The sequence below is a fragment of the Cyprinus carpio genome, chromosome A4 (genome assembly GCF_018340385.1).
Source record: "Cyprinus carpio isolate SPL01 chromosome A4, ASM1834038v1, whole genome shotgun sequence".
In the NCBI taxonomy this organism is placed as follows: domain Eukaryota; kingdom Metazoa; phylum Chordata; class Actinopteri; order Cypriniformes; family Cyprinidae; genus Cyprinus; species Cyprinus carpio.
This window is the reverse complement of record NC_056575.1, coordinates 3,918,280-3,933,418: the sequence shown is the minus strand read 5'-3', so window position 1 is coordinate 3,933,418 and position 15,139 is coordinate 3,918,280. Positions and strand designations below refer to the sequence as shown.

At 36.8% G+C, this 15,139-nt stretch overlaps 2 protein-coding genes across 5 annotated transcripts; both read right to left on the bottom strand.

Annotated features, from left to right (window-relative positions):
- Positions 1-2,151: 2,151 nt before the first annotated feature.
- LOC109065360 lies at positions 2,152-11,606 on the bottom strand. Of its 4 annotated transcripts, none has more exons than XM_042747121.1 (19): positions 10,832-11,606; positions 10,319-10,512; positions 10,102-10,206; positions 9,909-10,004; positions 9,676-9,786; positions 9,470-9,593; positions 8,198-8,644; positions 7,860-8,106; positions 7,013-7,188; positions 6,703-6,928; positions 6,411-6,553; positions 5,786-6,035; positions 5,526-5,644; positions 4,717-4,966; positions 4,509-4,615; positions 4,094-4,343; positions 3,037-3,143; positions 2,620-2,878; positions 2,152-2,508 (listed from the first exon to the last, which is right to left on the bottom strand). In XM_042747121.1, exons 1-19 carry the CDS (start codon positions 10,860-10,862, stop codon positions 2,379-2,381), a joined length of 3,372 nt encoding a protein of 1,123 aa, XP_042603055.1. In that variant the 5' UTR covers positions 10,863-11,606; the 3' UTR covers positions 2,152-2,378. The 4 variants fall into 4 exon arrangements, with proteins under 4 accessions (XP_042603055.1, XP_042603059.1, XP_042603065.1 ...); XM_042747125.1 differs by having other exon boundaries at positions 2,152-2,437; positions 3,037-3,146; positions 10,832-11,605; XM_042747115.1 differs by having other exon boundaries at positions 2,153-2,508; positions 3,037-3,146; positions 10,832-11,604.
- A 184-nt stretch (positions 11,607-11,790) lies between these two features.
- On the bottom strand, positions 11,791-15,053 carry LOC109065330 (APEX nuclease (multifunctional DNA repair enzyme) 1). The gene is made up of 5 exons (XM_042747843.1): positions 14,896-15,053; positions 14,419-14,538; positions 14,173-14,336; positions 13,817-14,009; positions 11,791-12,869 (listed from the first exon to the last, which is right to left on the bottom strand). The coding sequence occupies exons 2-5, from the start codon at positions 14,477-14,479 to the stop codon at positions 12,355-12,357; spliced, it is 933 nt and encodes a 310-aa protein (XP_042603777.1). The 5' UTR covers positions 14,480-14,538; positions 14,896-15,053; the 3' UTR covers positions 11,791-12,354.
- Positions 15,054-15,139: the final 86 nt, after the last annotated feature.

Genomic DNA, 15,139 nt, shown 5'->3' with positions numbered 1-15,139 from the left:
TTTGCGGGACCCGAGATGCTGAGGTGCCACTTGCGCATACACACTGGAGAACGTCCATTCCGCTGTAAGATTTGTGGAAAAGCTTTCTCTCAGATCGGGAACATGAAGAGACATGAGCGCGTGCATACAGGGGAGAGGCCGTTCACCTGTGAAAGATGTGGGAAGACGTACAAGCACTCGTCTCACCTGAAGAACCACATGTTCAGCCACACAGACGAGCGGCCGTGGCAGTGCTCTCATTGCGGGAGGAGCTTCAAGTTCGCTGGGCCTCTAAAGAAGCATGAGAGAACTCACTTGGGCGAACGAGGAAATCGTAGAAGGACCTATGACCAAACACGTAGCCGCATGAAACCAGAACCCAAAAGCCCTTAATTGAATGTAGGGATATCGCAGTTTAACAATGATCAGCTGACATGTGATTAACCAGTCATTACTTTAATAGGTAATATAATTTTGTCTAAACAATGCAACTCATAATTGAATTTGCACATGGAAATACTTTATAAATTCTTACTTTACATAGTTTGTGGCATTTAAAGGAATAGTTCACTTGAAATTAAAAGTTTGTTGAAAATTTACCCTCAGGCCATCTAAATTACCCTCAGAAATTTGGAACAGATTTAGAGAAATTTGCTAACCAATGGATCCTCTGCAGCAAATAGATGCCATCAGAATGAGAGTCCAAACAGCTGAAAGAAACACTGTTTGGACTTTCATTCTCACGGCACCCATTCTCACGGCTCCCATTCACTGCAGAGGATCCATTGGTGAGCAAGCAATGGAATGCCATATTTCTCCAAACTGGTTCAAATTTAAAAAAAGAAAAAGAAAAAAAATATCTACTTTTTGGATGGTTTGAGGGCGAGCAAATTTTCAGTTTTGGGTGAACTATTCCTTAAGGTTTACAACAATAAAGTTCTTCAATCCAGAAGGCTTGTTGTCCTGGTCACTGTGATATCGCAATCATGCTGGACAAGTCATTTCAACAAACAAACCAATAAATAATCTGTTTATTTCACAGTAAAATACCTAAGAACAAAAGCAATGTGAGATTAAAACCTCTCAAAAAACTATCATTTTTATGGTTGTCCACCTCTAAAATTTAGAAGCATATTGGATAAACTCACTGTAACAAAAATATTCTCCACCATCTCTGAATAATGCAGTTTTTGTACACATTTCCTGTACCGATTCTGACTGGATGTGAAATTCATCCTTAATTTGGCACATACCAATACACATGGGATACTCTTAAAAAGAGATTGAGATTTGAGCAGTGAGCAGTGAGCTTTGGTATCATCCTGTGTAACAGTAACTTACATTTGTATAATGTATATATTAAATTTTGATAAATCTACCAAATATACCTGAAAAGCTAATGTTTATGTACAAAATGGAAATTCTTTTCAGTGTTTTTACCCATGTAGCACAAATTTGTTTCCTTTTATAATACAAATATACAATATAAATCCAATTTCTGGAAGTTTTTTTTTTTTTTTTAAAGATTATGCACTTATCGGAGAAATCATTTTGCACCATGAAGAAAAAGATTTACTAAATTCCCCCCAGTTATTCCATTATGTTCTAAAATTTGTTACAATGAAAGACTTTTCCTTCAGTTCAGACTTTGTTCTTCTAATTCCTGTTATTTGAGTCAGTTCCATGGTTGTAAGGATCATATTATTCAGTAGACCTCTGGCTTCAGGTCTAACGCAAGTTCTTAACTTACTATGGAAATCGCCAAGCAGCTAAGACAAATTAAAGTACAGTGTTAAACTTGACCCTGTGAAACCACATGGCAACAGCACCATTATGCAAATTCTTTCAGATGTACAGAAATGTGCATAATACAGTGACAGGGTGCTGTATTTTGATGCACAGAACTTGAACAAATAAGGTTCTGTATTTCTGTTGCTTGATATAGTGGAAGTGTTGGATTTTTTAGCGACAAGTTCATGGAATTCAGCCGATTAAAGGTTTTTATGTGTCCTTTTGCCATCCTCCACAGTCCACATGACAGAAAGTACCTCAGTCAGATGTGGTTTATAATCCTCGGCGCAGATATCCAGGAGAATACGGGTCTCGCTCCCCCTCCAGACTTGTGTTGTGTAGTGTGTTTGGTATGGTGAAGTGGAGTAGTGTGGTTTGTTTGCAACAAGTGTTTTTATTTCTTCAACCATATATTTCCTAGTACATTTGCATTAACATTTGACATTAAAGTTGATGTAGGTAAATTTTCTGTTAAAATAAAATCTCCTAAATTTCCATTTGTATTTTGATGCCCCTGTCATATGTGGACGTTATTTTTGCTGTTCTTCTTGGTGAAAATCACACCTTTCAAATCAGATTCACCTGAACTCTGTGCTTTTGCAGACCTGCTAGTGTTTTTTTCTCCCAGCTGCCTCTGGCTCCTGATCCATGGTGGTTTCGGCATCATCTAGAGGGTATTTCTCAAATATTTTATTTAGCTGTTTGAAGAACTTCCACTCCACCTGCTCCCCTACATTTCTATGGGTTGCGATGACAAAAAAAAAAAGATAAATAATAAATATATATATAACTGTCATATTAAATCTGCATATTTAAATACTCGGCTTTTGAGGTAAAAACTGTATCTACCTGTAATTGTCAAGGCACTGGCGGTAACTGGCCTTCAGTCTTTTGATCCTGGAGCGACACTGTTCATCTGTCCTGCTGTAGCCCTTCTCGGCCATGGCGAGTGCAATCTGCTGAAATACAGGTTTGCGTTTGATGCAGCCTTTCAGCCTCTCCTGGGTGGCATCACTCCCCCAGATGGATATAAGAGTGTGTGTCTCACTGTCACCCCATGCCAGCTTCGGCCCATCCGCAGTGAGAGGTTTGGAGAGAGCTAGGGAGTCTGGGTATGCAAACACATTTCACAAGTACAAATGCATCACCTGAAAGACTTTATGAATTATATTCAAGCATTTTCATATCATGAAGAAATAATTTCATTTATAAAGAAAGATAAAAAAAAATTCAATAACTGTAATGGCTAATTTTCAGATTGATAACCTGAATCAGAATCCGTTATGGATTCCAGCTCACTGATGTCCTGGCCTTCAGATGTTCTGTCCTTTAAAATAATTTTTTCCAGCTGATCATAGAATTTACACTCCTCCCTGCTGAAAAACACATTAAAAGATGGAAACAGAATTCAAAATATTACATATTTATTCTCAGAATAGCAGTAGCATGTTACCATACTGTATTGCATATTAAGCATATACACCACATTTTTAATGTTTTTGAGAGGTGCTCCTTATGCTCACTGAGGCTGCATTTACTTGATTAAAAATACAGTAAAACAGTAATATTGTGAAATTGCAGTGAATTACAATTTAAAAGAACTCTTTTCTTTTAATTTATTTTAAAATGTAATTTATTCCTGTGATAGAAAGCTGAATTTTCAGCATCATTACTCCAGTGTCACATGATGTTGAAAACAGTTTTGCTGCTTAATATTTTTGCGGAAACAAAATATACTACCAAAGGTTTGGGGTAAGATAAAAATAAATAAAGAAAGAAATTAACACTTCTATTCAGCAAGGACAAATTAAACTGGTCAAAAGTGACAGTAAAGACTTTTATATTGCAAAGATTTCGGTTTCAAATAAATGCTCTTTTTATATATATATATTCATAATAGAATTCTGAAAAAAATGTGTCATGATTTCCACAAAAAACAATTATTATAATAAAAATAAATGTTTCTTGAGCAGCATATTAGACACTGAAAACTCAAGTAATGATGGTGAAAATTCAGCTTTACCATCACAAGAATTACATTTTTTAAAAACCAAATTACTATGAAAACAGTTATTTGAAATTGTAATAAAATTCCACAATATTCCTTTTTTTTTACTGTATTCTTAATAAAAAAAAATGCAGCTTTGTTGAAAGAAATCTGAATTATTCCAAACTTTTGACCTGTAGTGTATGCTGTGCAGTAAAGCAGTACACAATTATTGTATTCTGAACATAACCTTTAAGAACTGGTCATCAATGCATTAACAGACTTTAACATCTTTAACGGCAGTATTAAAGCCTGCCGAGTCTGGTTCTCACTCACCCATCATAGTAAAACTGGGACTTGAGTCTTTTCACACGAGAGTGGCACTGCACGCCTGTTCGGTTGAAACCCAGTGCCATCATTCTCTTTGAAATATATCTGTATATGTGCCTGTTTTTTGGGCAGGACATGAGGCTGTGCTGCACACGGTCATCACCCCAAATGTCCAGCAAGGCCTGTGTCTCCCGGTCTGACCATGTCATCTTCCTGCCGGATTCAGATACGGCTACCATGGCTGTCTGCTGGTATTCTGAGGGAGAACAACACACTCGATTACAGTAATGACTATCATTAACAATAGTTATAAAAGAGACTTTATTGTCCTTAACTTTTTTATTTTGGGGTGAAATGTGACTTGAGAGATTCACCTAAAACAAAATGAATGAATGAATGAATGAATTTCAAAGTCACAAACCTGCATCTTTATCATCTTCATCGTAGACAAACATGGAAAAGGCCTCATCACCCAGAACCTGCTCCAGTTTATCATAGTACTTGCAATCTACGTTCTCCATGCCACATCTAGATAAGAACAATATGGAGAAATTATTAAACCTCAGATAAAAAGAAAATAAAGTGGATGAAAAGTTAAAGCCAGTGTCAACAAGCAAAAATAATCTCACTTTTTCATTTCGTAACATTGTTGGAAATTCTTTGTCAGGTTCTTGATTTTCCATCTGCACTGCTCTGGTGTTTTTAGGAATCCCTGATTGTTCATTCTCTCTGCTATATCAGTAAACACGTGGATGTTATGGTCAGATCCTCTCAGGGCTTCCTGCACCTCATCTTCCACCCAAATGTCTATTAGAGCTACAGTTTCAGAGTCTGACCAGGATGCCGTCTGGTTAAAACTGCCGCAGATGTCCTGGGATTCTGACAGAAGGAAAGACTTTATTTTAACTGGAGTATCAAAAACAGCCTTTACTACAATTAATAAAATGATTTTTGGGCTGAATTTTTGACAAAAACAAATATACTGTAATATATAACCCTTATTTGATGTATTATGAGACAGATTTGGAGACATTTAGCATTACATCACTTGCTTACCAATAAATCCTCTGCAGTGAATGGGTGCCGTCAGAATGAGAGTCCAAACAGCTGATCAAAACATCATAAAAATCCACACCACTCCAAAGATTTGTTTCTTACAAACATGCAGCGTTTTGCTTCACATGATGTTAATTGAAGGACTGGTGGTTTTTGTTTTACAAGTGGATTATTGTGATGTGTTTATCAGCTGTTTGGACTTTCACTCTGACGGCACCCATTCACTGCAGAGGATCCATTGTTGAGTAAGTGATGTAATGCTAAATTTCTCCAAATCTGTTCCCATGAACAAAAACTCATCAACATTTTGGATGGCCTGAGAGTAAAGTAAAGAATACACATTTCAGATCTGGCACACTAACTAGATGTTTAATAAAAGTACCAGATTTGATGCCATTGTTGGTTTCATTATCTCCGGACACTTTGGAGGAAGCATTCCTTCGAAAAATATCTTCCATCAGATCATAGAACTTGAATTCTACACGTTCAGCTTCAGGTGAACTGCACAGAAAAAACACGCTCTGAAATTATATGTAGAAACTATTATAGATTACATTTAGTGCTCAAGCCAAATTCATAAATGTGTTAATGTGATTGCAATCTTATTTTAAGCTGCATAACACGTTGAATATGTTCACTGACCTCATGCTGTCCCTGCACTGCCTGTAGCTGATTTTGAGTCGTTTGATTCTGGTGTGGCACTGCTCAGCGGAGCGCAGGTATCCATGGGCATTCAGTTTCTCTGAGATCTCTGAGTAGATGTGTCCATTGTGAGGGCAGCGTTGAAGGTTCTGCTGGACTTGCTCATTACCCCATAACTGGAGGAGAATCACTGTCTCGGCATCGGACCAGGCGACCTTCTTTCTATCGTCCATGCAGTTCATTGCCGTTTCTGTGCCGGGTGATGATAGGAGGACATGACACAGTGACCCCAAAAAGTTTTAGACACTTTTGGAGAAATTACATCATGCTTAAAAATGTATGAATCCCCATATATTACACATGAAATGGCTAGAAGAACAATTTAGGCAGCATGACCTCTTTGTGTTTCATTTAAAAAAAAGTTTGGGGTTGGTATGATTTTTGATTAATGTAAAGTCTAAAAGAATCACATTTATTTGTAACAGAAATATTTTTTAACATTATAAATGTATTTACTGTCACTTTTGCTAATTAAAATAATACACTTCTTTCAAAATTCTGACCTCAAACTTATGTACAGTAGAGTAATACAAAACAATAGTTTACACGTATGACAGGAACAAACCTATATTCTGGTACTTGTACACCTGATATTCAATGTCCGTTGAGTCCTCCTCTTTGATCTGTGATGAGCATGGCTCTTCATTAGCCATAATTCTCTCCATCTGTTTATAGAATTTAAATTCTACGTGCTCTTTGCCCTCAGTGCTGCAAAAAGAATCAAGAACAGCACGTTCAGTTATTCAAAATAATACAACAGTGTAATGAATTATATTCACCAGATTCTCATGTCAGACGGTTTTGCTTGTTGGGTTTGAATTTTTTGACAATTATGCAAAAAATGTTAGGGCGCTCACTGTTTACTCTCGTAAGACTGTTTGAAACACAGCTTCAGTCTTTTCACTCTACTTTGACACTGCTCTGCTGTTCGGATGTAACTGTGAGCGGCCATCTTTTTTGAGATCATGGCAAAGATGTGTCCGTTCTGGAGAACCCCTCTCAGCTCTCGCTGGGTTTTGTCCTCTCCCCAGATCCTGATGAGAGTTTGCGTCTCCTGGTCTGTCCATGGGATATTCCTGGTGCCTAGAGAGGGTGTATGTGAAAATTTGGTTAACAATATATCAAGTCTTTTATAGTTCATAGAATATGTCCAGAAAATACGAGTACCCTCTAGTCCGACGTGACCGAGAACATCCCAGTCAGTGTCTTCTGCCTGCTGTCCTGAGGATTCTTCTGGAATGCTGACATCAGTAATAGTGTCTTCCTGCTCTGTAGATTCTTTACGGCACAGAATTTTCTCCAGCACATTATAGAACTTCCATTCCGGTTTCTCTCCTTTCACACTGCCAAACAAACACACATTCAGTTCACTTACAATTAAAGGACAGAAAATCAGCTTTATTAGAAAAAAATTGTTAAGATTCATATACACTGCTGTTGAGAGTTTGGGGTCAGTAGGGCTGCATTTATAACAAATACAATTAGAATTGTAATATTGGTACGATTTCTATTTTAATGTATTTTAAAATGTAATTTATTCCTGTGATGAATTTTCAATTACTTCAGTTTAATTTTATGATGAATAGAAAGTTCAAAAGAACAGCATAATTTTGAAATAGGAATAATTTGTAACATATTTTTCAGTCTTAACTATCACTTTTAAACATTTAATGCGTCCTTGCTAAATAAAAGTAATGTATATATATACACACAGGATATATATATATATATATATATATATATATATATATATATATATATATATATATATATATATATATATATATATATATATATATATCTTACTGACTCTTAACTCTTAAACAGTACTATGTCATGTTAATGTCTTGTCTAAAAAGATGGATCCTTTTTTAACTATATACATAAAGTTATTTGGTCCTAAAATATTTCTTTAACATTAAATGACTTTCCTAATAATAACAAGTAAACCAAAAATATTAAATAAGAAAGTCAATTTCATGTTGACTGAAACTGCATTTATGATATAGCTCACATGTTTTCATGGCATTGTCGAAAGCTCATTTTCAGGCGTTTTATCCTGGTGTGACACTGCTCTGCGGTTCTGGTAAAGCCTCTCTCGAACATCTTCTTAGAGATGAGGTTGAATATGTGTCGGTTGCGGGCGCAGTCTTTTAGACTCCGCTGGACGCTGTCTTTTCCCCATATGTCAATGAGGCACAGAGTTTCCTCCTCTGACCAAGGGACTTTTGAAGCATCAGAGGTCTGATAGGAAGACTCTCCTGAGTAAATAAAGCAGAAAAGAGTTTAAATCTGCTCACTTGCTTATATTATAGTAAGTAATCAAAACAAATATAATTTCAATGAACTGACCTGTGTATGCACCCAAATGATCGATAAATGTGAACTCTCTGGACACATCTGCACTGTCGTCTCTCTTCCTTTTAGAGGACTTTTTTGAGTTTTTTTTGGTGTGTGTCTGATTCAGCTCTTCACCAAGAGAGCTGTCAACGCAACCGTTGCTCTTTCTACTAGACCCGGCACCTGTGATTGGCCAGTTCTGATCATCATCATCCTCTTCATCCTCTCTTTCCTCTATCTCTACTTTGAATTTTCTCTTTTTAACCATCCAGCCGAGTGTATCGGTATCAGACAAGTTTTTTGAAGTGTGGCATTCATCTTTGTCTTGACCATCTAAATCTGCTACCGATTCAGACGGGTCACCAGATTCTGTGTGATCGCTGGAAATGACGACCCGAACCAGCGGAGGGAGAGATTGAGATGAAAATGTACAGCTGTTATAAGCAGAGTGAACATACTCTGCAACAGAGAAAATCAAATAGACAAAAAGACAAATTAAACATCAAATTAAAGATCATCCTTACAAACACTTGTCAGGTGCTTGGTGTTTGTGTAGCATAATAATTATTTTCTGATAGTTTAACTAAGTAAATGTTAATTAATTGTTTTTGATGCCTTTTGAATTGCATTTTTTAATGTGTACATATGTTGTATAGTTAAAAGAGTTTCTGCTGTTGAAGTTTTTGTGGTTACCATTTTGCTGAAGAGTACTTAAGTTGTGGTTAAGTTGCAGAATGGTTATATGATGACAACTAGGAAATTTTATTATAGATTATGGACTGATATTTTGGCCAGATGCAATAGTTTAAACTTAAAAACATCATAATAATGGACTGGTTTCTAACAAACGCACAGCTTTCCACTTTTCAAGACTTTAACTGATGTACTGGAGTGGTGTTGATTACTTGTGAATTACTGTGATGTCTTTATCAGCTGTCTGGACTCTCATTCTGACGGCACCCATTCACTGCAGAGGATCCATTGGTGAGCAAGTGATGGAATGCTAAATTTCTCAAAATCTGTTCCCATGAAGAAAAAAACTCATCTACATCTCGGATTGGATATCAGTTTTGGGTGAACTATTTATTTAAGACCTCCCAAATGGTTATCCTTTAATGAAACTATCCCTTTGTAATCTGGATTCGTTGGTGAAACTGTTCTTTTCTCATTTTGATTGTATAGGCCATCTTAACAAACACACATGCAACGGCATCTTGTAACATAGAAGCATCTGATATAACCTTTCACATGGATATGGTGTAATTTAAGGTAAAAAACTGCTACCATTGTCCTGAAGATTTCCATTAGTTCTGTGATGTTCAAGCAGCGTCTTCATCTGCTTTGGGACCGAAACTGAATGAAGGCATTGCTCCAGAAGAGACGGGCAGGTCCTGAGCCAAGAGACGGTCTGAGGTACACAACCAGACCAGCGTCTGCATTAGTAATATAATATAATAGTGTTCAGTTTCTTTACATGTTTATGGACATACCTGTGAAAGGTCTGGGACTGACATCATCCGATCAAACTGCAAGAGGAAGTCTTCCATAAGTGTCTGTAGATTTTTGTCAAACTTGGGGCCGTATTCTTCTGGGAAAATGTTCTATTAATTACACACACGTTCTATTAATTTACATGAATTAAAAAGTTCATTCATTTCATGTCACAGGAACAAAAACAGAAAGAAAAAAAACAAGTGCTGTGAGCATGTTTATGTGTTTGTACCTGGAAGAAATTCTCTCTCTCTTCAGGGTTGCTGATAAGGGTCCGAATGAGGCCCAAGAAACAGGCCTCAGATTCCTCCATGTCTTCATCAACCACCTGTAATGTACAAAGTCTATTAAAAATCTTAAATTTTAATGTAAGCACAAATGTGATGTTTCGGAAACCTCCAAATGGGCTCTAAACATGACTTGACCTCATTGACTGCACTGATGACACGAGGAGCATGGATTCGATCCAGGTGAGGCTGAATATCTTCCAGGTCAACCTGATATTTACCACGACACAACTCCAAAAGACGCTGTGAAAAATAAGAGATATTATACCGAAACCAACAATCTCTCGGAATGCCCAATCATTAACATGGTGGTTCCTAAATGTTTGCTGTTTTCATGTACCGTGATATTTCTTACCCTTGCTCTTAAGCCAAATATCAGCTGAGTTCTTTGACTGTAATTGAGAAGCTCTGGCAGAGTCTCTGTCACCATGGTTACAAACTCCTCCAGCATCCCATAGTGCTTCACCTGTCTCTGTTCAGTCACCTGCCACATGGCTGCAGACAGTAATCTTGATGGTGGAATGATGAAACTCATCAATGAAAGAGGGTCTGATATAAAAACAAGACAAATAGGAAACACATGCAATGAGAGGCAGCATATGCACGTATATTAAACAGCTTCGACCTTATAGTCCGGATTTAAATATCTTGTAATTGCATTTTGTTTTGAAAATTCTTAAAATTTAAATGAATCAAAATACATTATTAGAACCTATGAGATGTGCTTTCATTAAAAGGGAAGTTACGTGATAATCGTGAAAATGAAAATGACTTGATTTCTTTAAATTGCTTACACTTTAACATGCTGATTTGTTGTGTTGTATTTAACGAAAAGGGAAAAACAGACAGGAAGAAAAAAAATACTCACCTTCGATTCTCTTGGACCAAAGCGCTTCCATGGTTTACAACTTCAATCAAGTTTAAACAATTTGAAATTAATATTTTCAGCAGCTGTGTGTCATAATTCAGAAGAAAGGCGCTATTAGAAGGGACACTTTTTCATTTCGATGCGCTTTCCACTTGACCATTTCGTTCGTTTCAAAACACTGGACTGAACGACACAGATTCCGGTCTAATCCGCTTCGGTCTGGTCTACAGTGTAATTCGAGTTCTCCCTCTGGTGGTGCAAAACCACATTGTACTAGTTTTGCGAGGCCATCTCGCAAACTCAGCTCCCAAACCATTCTTTCCGTTCGCTGTTGTTTTGTATGCGTTTTATTGTTAATGTGGTTTAATCTAGACTGGTCTGGGGCAGGAAGTCTAGACACAATTACGGATTTATGTTCGTGTTTTAGAAATGGGTAAACTTGATTCGACTTTTATTATGAAGGATGAGGCCGTGGTTTTAACTCATGAATATTTAACTAATTCACGCTAACGTTGCTTTGGTAACCTTCCGGGAGTTTCGATCACGTGTTCTTATTAATATTCATAACGCACCATACCAACTCCTGTCATTGGCGGACGTCGCGTTACGTAACTGACGCTCATATCATTAAGAATTTCCTTGTCTGCAATTTAAATACTTAGATTATTTAAATGTAAAATAAATGTAATTAAAAGATTATTGTCTAGCATTATCGTACTTCTTATGAGCAGTTTGGACAATAGTATCACGTTATCGTTACAGACGAGACTGTCACCTGCTTCTTTTAAAATGTGTACAAAAGCATTTAATATACGCATAAAAACATTATTCAGCTTCATTTTAATTAAATTTTAACGTACAGACTTAAAACATGTTTGTTACTAAGAATTATATGGTGTTAAAATAAGAAAAAATAAATAAAACGAAAATAAGACCAGAGACCAAGTTATTTCTTTTTTTTATAAACTACTTTATTTCAAAACCTGAAAAATGGCTACAGACACAGACAAAATCATTGGTCTTTTGAAACTAATATGTGGCATATGTAACATTAAACTACCACTAACATCATTAAATCGAGAGTACAGTATAATCCAAAGGTTAAAATAGCACCAAAAAATCCAAAGAACTATAACTTCAAATCAGACACATCATGTTTCTTTGCAGGTCAAGGTATTTTACAAGCTTCAAAACATTTTGCTATAATCAACACTGAGACAATGTTTATTACAGTATTTTGGCAGGGTTTGTCATTTAGATAACAGTCTGAGATTATTTTTAAACACTGCAAATATAAAATGGATGAGAGCTCAAATTAATGATTTTTTTTTTTGTGATATTTTAGTGACAAAATCTGATTTCAGGTGACCAATAACGGCAGACTTAACCAAAGCTGCAAAACTACAAAACAACGTGGACCTCTGTTTGGTTTATAAAGAGGAAATACTAATCTAGGACTAACAGGACTAGACCCTTCTGTGTCTATGCAGATATATACGGAACTGAAAAGGTTGAAACCTGATCTACATGGCCAAATGCAGGGTAATAGGACAGTGGTCACTTCCCATGGCCGTATTTCGGATCTTGCTGTCACACAGACCTGGGAGTAAGGCAGACGACAGCAAAAAGTAGTCCAAACGCCAGCCGACGTTTTTGCCTCGTGCATTCATCATGTAGGTCCAGAAGGTGTAGGCATTGGCTTGTTCTGGATACAGCTCCCGAAAACTGTCGGTAAAACCGGCCTTGAGAAGTTCGGTGAAGCCCTCACGTTCCTCGGGGGTGAAGCCTGCGTTCTTGCGGTTACCCTTGGGGTTTTTGAGATCAATCTCTTGGTGGGCCACATTCAGATCTCCACATAGCACCAGGGGCTTGCGCTTGTCCAAGTCGCTCAGGTAGGCACGGAAATCCACGTCCCAGGTCTTGCGGTAGTCGAGACGCACCAAACCACGGCTGGCATTGGGCACATATGCCGTGACCAGGAAGAAAGACGGAAACTCAGCAGTGATAACTCGGCCCTCTTTATCATGTTCCTCTTTACCTATATTGAAGCAGCAAGAGATTTTAAACTTCCAGACATTCAAGATTTGGATTTTGGACAGAGGGGAAAAAATTAGATTTAACCAAATATATTTTCATTTTATATTTTTTATTGCGGTGCGTGTCCATGAAAAGAATAGTAACCGATAAACAGAACAAATCAATTCAATATAACTATAATAATAACAAAAATATTATTTAAACAAGAATTAAATCAATGAAGAAATATAACTATTGCATAATACTATTGTTCTGTAAAATAAAAAAACAACAACAATAATAATAAATGATAAACTTGCAAAAAGAAACATTATTTTCCTCCCCATTCAGTATGGCCATATTATAATAATAACATTATTATTAGCAGTAGTAGTATTTAAATCAAAAAAGGAATACACTACTATCGCAAAAAGTATTTTATTTCATACAAATATGAAAATTCCAAGTTCCATCGGAAAAAAATCTTAATTTGTGTTCCGAATATGAATGAAGGTCTTACAGAATTTTCATATTTGGGTGAACTAACCCTTTAATACTAATATTGCTACTAATATTATTGTATTGCTACTATTGCTGTTATTATTAATATTTAAATTACAAGAATGAAATCAGAGAAATACATGACTTGCAATACTACTATTGTACTGTAAAATAAAAAAAGGATTTACTACTACTAGTAATAATAATAATATCAATAAGATTATTATAATTAAATTAAATGATAAAAAAAGTAATAATCAAACATTTCAAACATTTAACCATAGTGCTTTTATTTTAGGGAGCCTTGCTGTCAAAATATTTATAAACAATTCTCATTACAAATTTGGAAAGATGGTTGTGTGCATTGTGTTTTCAAGCGCACACTATAAGCAAAACAATCTCACAGCCATGGAGAATGTGCAATTCACATGGGTCATACAATACTTAAATCTGTATAAATACACTTACCAATACCGTAGGTGACATTGAGCGGTTCGGTCTTGCAGAGCATGGCCACTCCGCTGTAACCTTCCTTATCCTCTGATCCAGCCCAGTACTTGTGCGGATACTCAGGCATGTTCGTGATCTCAGATGGCAGGGCTTTCTCAGCACACTTTGTTTCTTGCAGACAAAGCACGTCTGGATCCTCCTTACGCACCCACTGCAAACAGACAACAACAAAGGAGTGGAAAAGGGTTCGTACCTCTACCAATCTGACCCACACACAAATACTAAATAAGGACACAGAGACTGGCTAGACTGCACAAGGAGGACCATGCAGTACATGTAAAACACAATCAATGTATTGTATGTTGAATTCTCACATCAAGGCCATTCTTTTTGACCCATGCACGCAGACCGTCCACATTCCACGAGGTGATCTTCATGTTGGCCGCACGGCCGTCCTTACTGGTCATCTTATCAGGAGGATCTTCGTACAGAATTGGAGCCTCTGGCTCCTTCCCCTTTTTCTCTTTCTTTGCAGGTTCTGTGACAGAAAGCTCAATGTTATCTGATGCAGTCTGTGAGGATGCAAACGTTTTTTTTTTTTAAATATTAACACACTGTACCAGCTCCATTGCCAGTCTCCCCATCCACAGCTTCCTCATTCTTCTTGGCTCTTTTAGGCATGCTTACAGTTGTTTTAAGAACACACACACGTAAGAAACTGACAGCACACACACGAACACCTACAAGAAAGGACATGCGCAATGGAATGTGTGAATGTTCAATGCATCGGGCCTGCAAACATCTCACAACAAAGGCTGTTTAACTTATTTAACTCGCACACAAGTGATCAAACCACTATAAAATGTGTGACCTGTATAAACCAAAACGCATGTGCTTGCAGTATGCTGGAATAATAATTAATATAGATTAACCAAGTCTGTAAGTTGTCCAAAAGTGCGGCCTGAATGAATGAAACAATAGAACAAATGGCTCACATGCGCTGCGTTTATATTTATATTTTAAGTTTACATTGACCGCGTTGAAAACTCACTAGATATAAATTTGCATTTTGTTATATACAAACAACACTTTCTTACCTAACACGTTGTCTGAGTTAATAGTGAAACCTCAATCTGTGCAGAACTATGAACTTCCCTGCACCACTAACGGAAGCCGCTGCCAAAGCTTTCTGCAGGGACAGTGTGCATGAGGCGCACATTTCCCCATGAAGAGGTGTCCGAGTTATTGCCTGACTAAACTGTGTTTAAAAACGTTTTTAAAAAAACATTTTGCATTTATCATTTGTATATCAAATAATTGTCAAATAGTAGCTTTTAAATG

Bases quoted from the DNA above. Each gene is read 5' to 3' on its own strand.
- LOC109065360 (XM_042747115.1), bottom strand. From the start codon at position 10,862: ATGGAAGCGCTTTGGTCCAAGAGAATCGAAG. The intron at 10,005-10,101 runs GTCAAGTCATGT...TGTACATTACAG, and splicing joins TCATCAGTGCAGTCAATGAG to GTGGTTGATGAAGACATGGA. The intron at 5,645-5,785 runs GTCAGTGAACAT...TTTTCTGTGCAG, and splicing joins CAGTGCAGGGACAGCATGAG to TTCACCTGAAGCTGAACGTG.
- LOC109065330 (XM_042747843.1), bottom strand. From the start codon at position 14,479: ATGCCTAAAAGAGCCAAGAAGAATGAGGAAGCTGTGGATGGGGAGACT. The intron at 14,337-14,418 runs GTACAGTGTGTT...TTTCTGTCACAG, and splicing joins GGAGACTGGCAATGGAGCTG to AACCTGCAAAGAAAGAGAAA. The intron at 14,010-14,172 runs GTGAGAATTCAA...GTCTGTTTGCAG, and splicing joins TCAAAAAGAATGGCCTTGAT to TGGGTGCGTAAGGAGGATCC.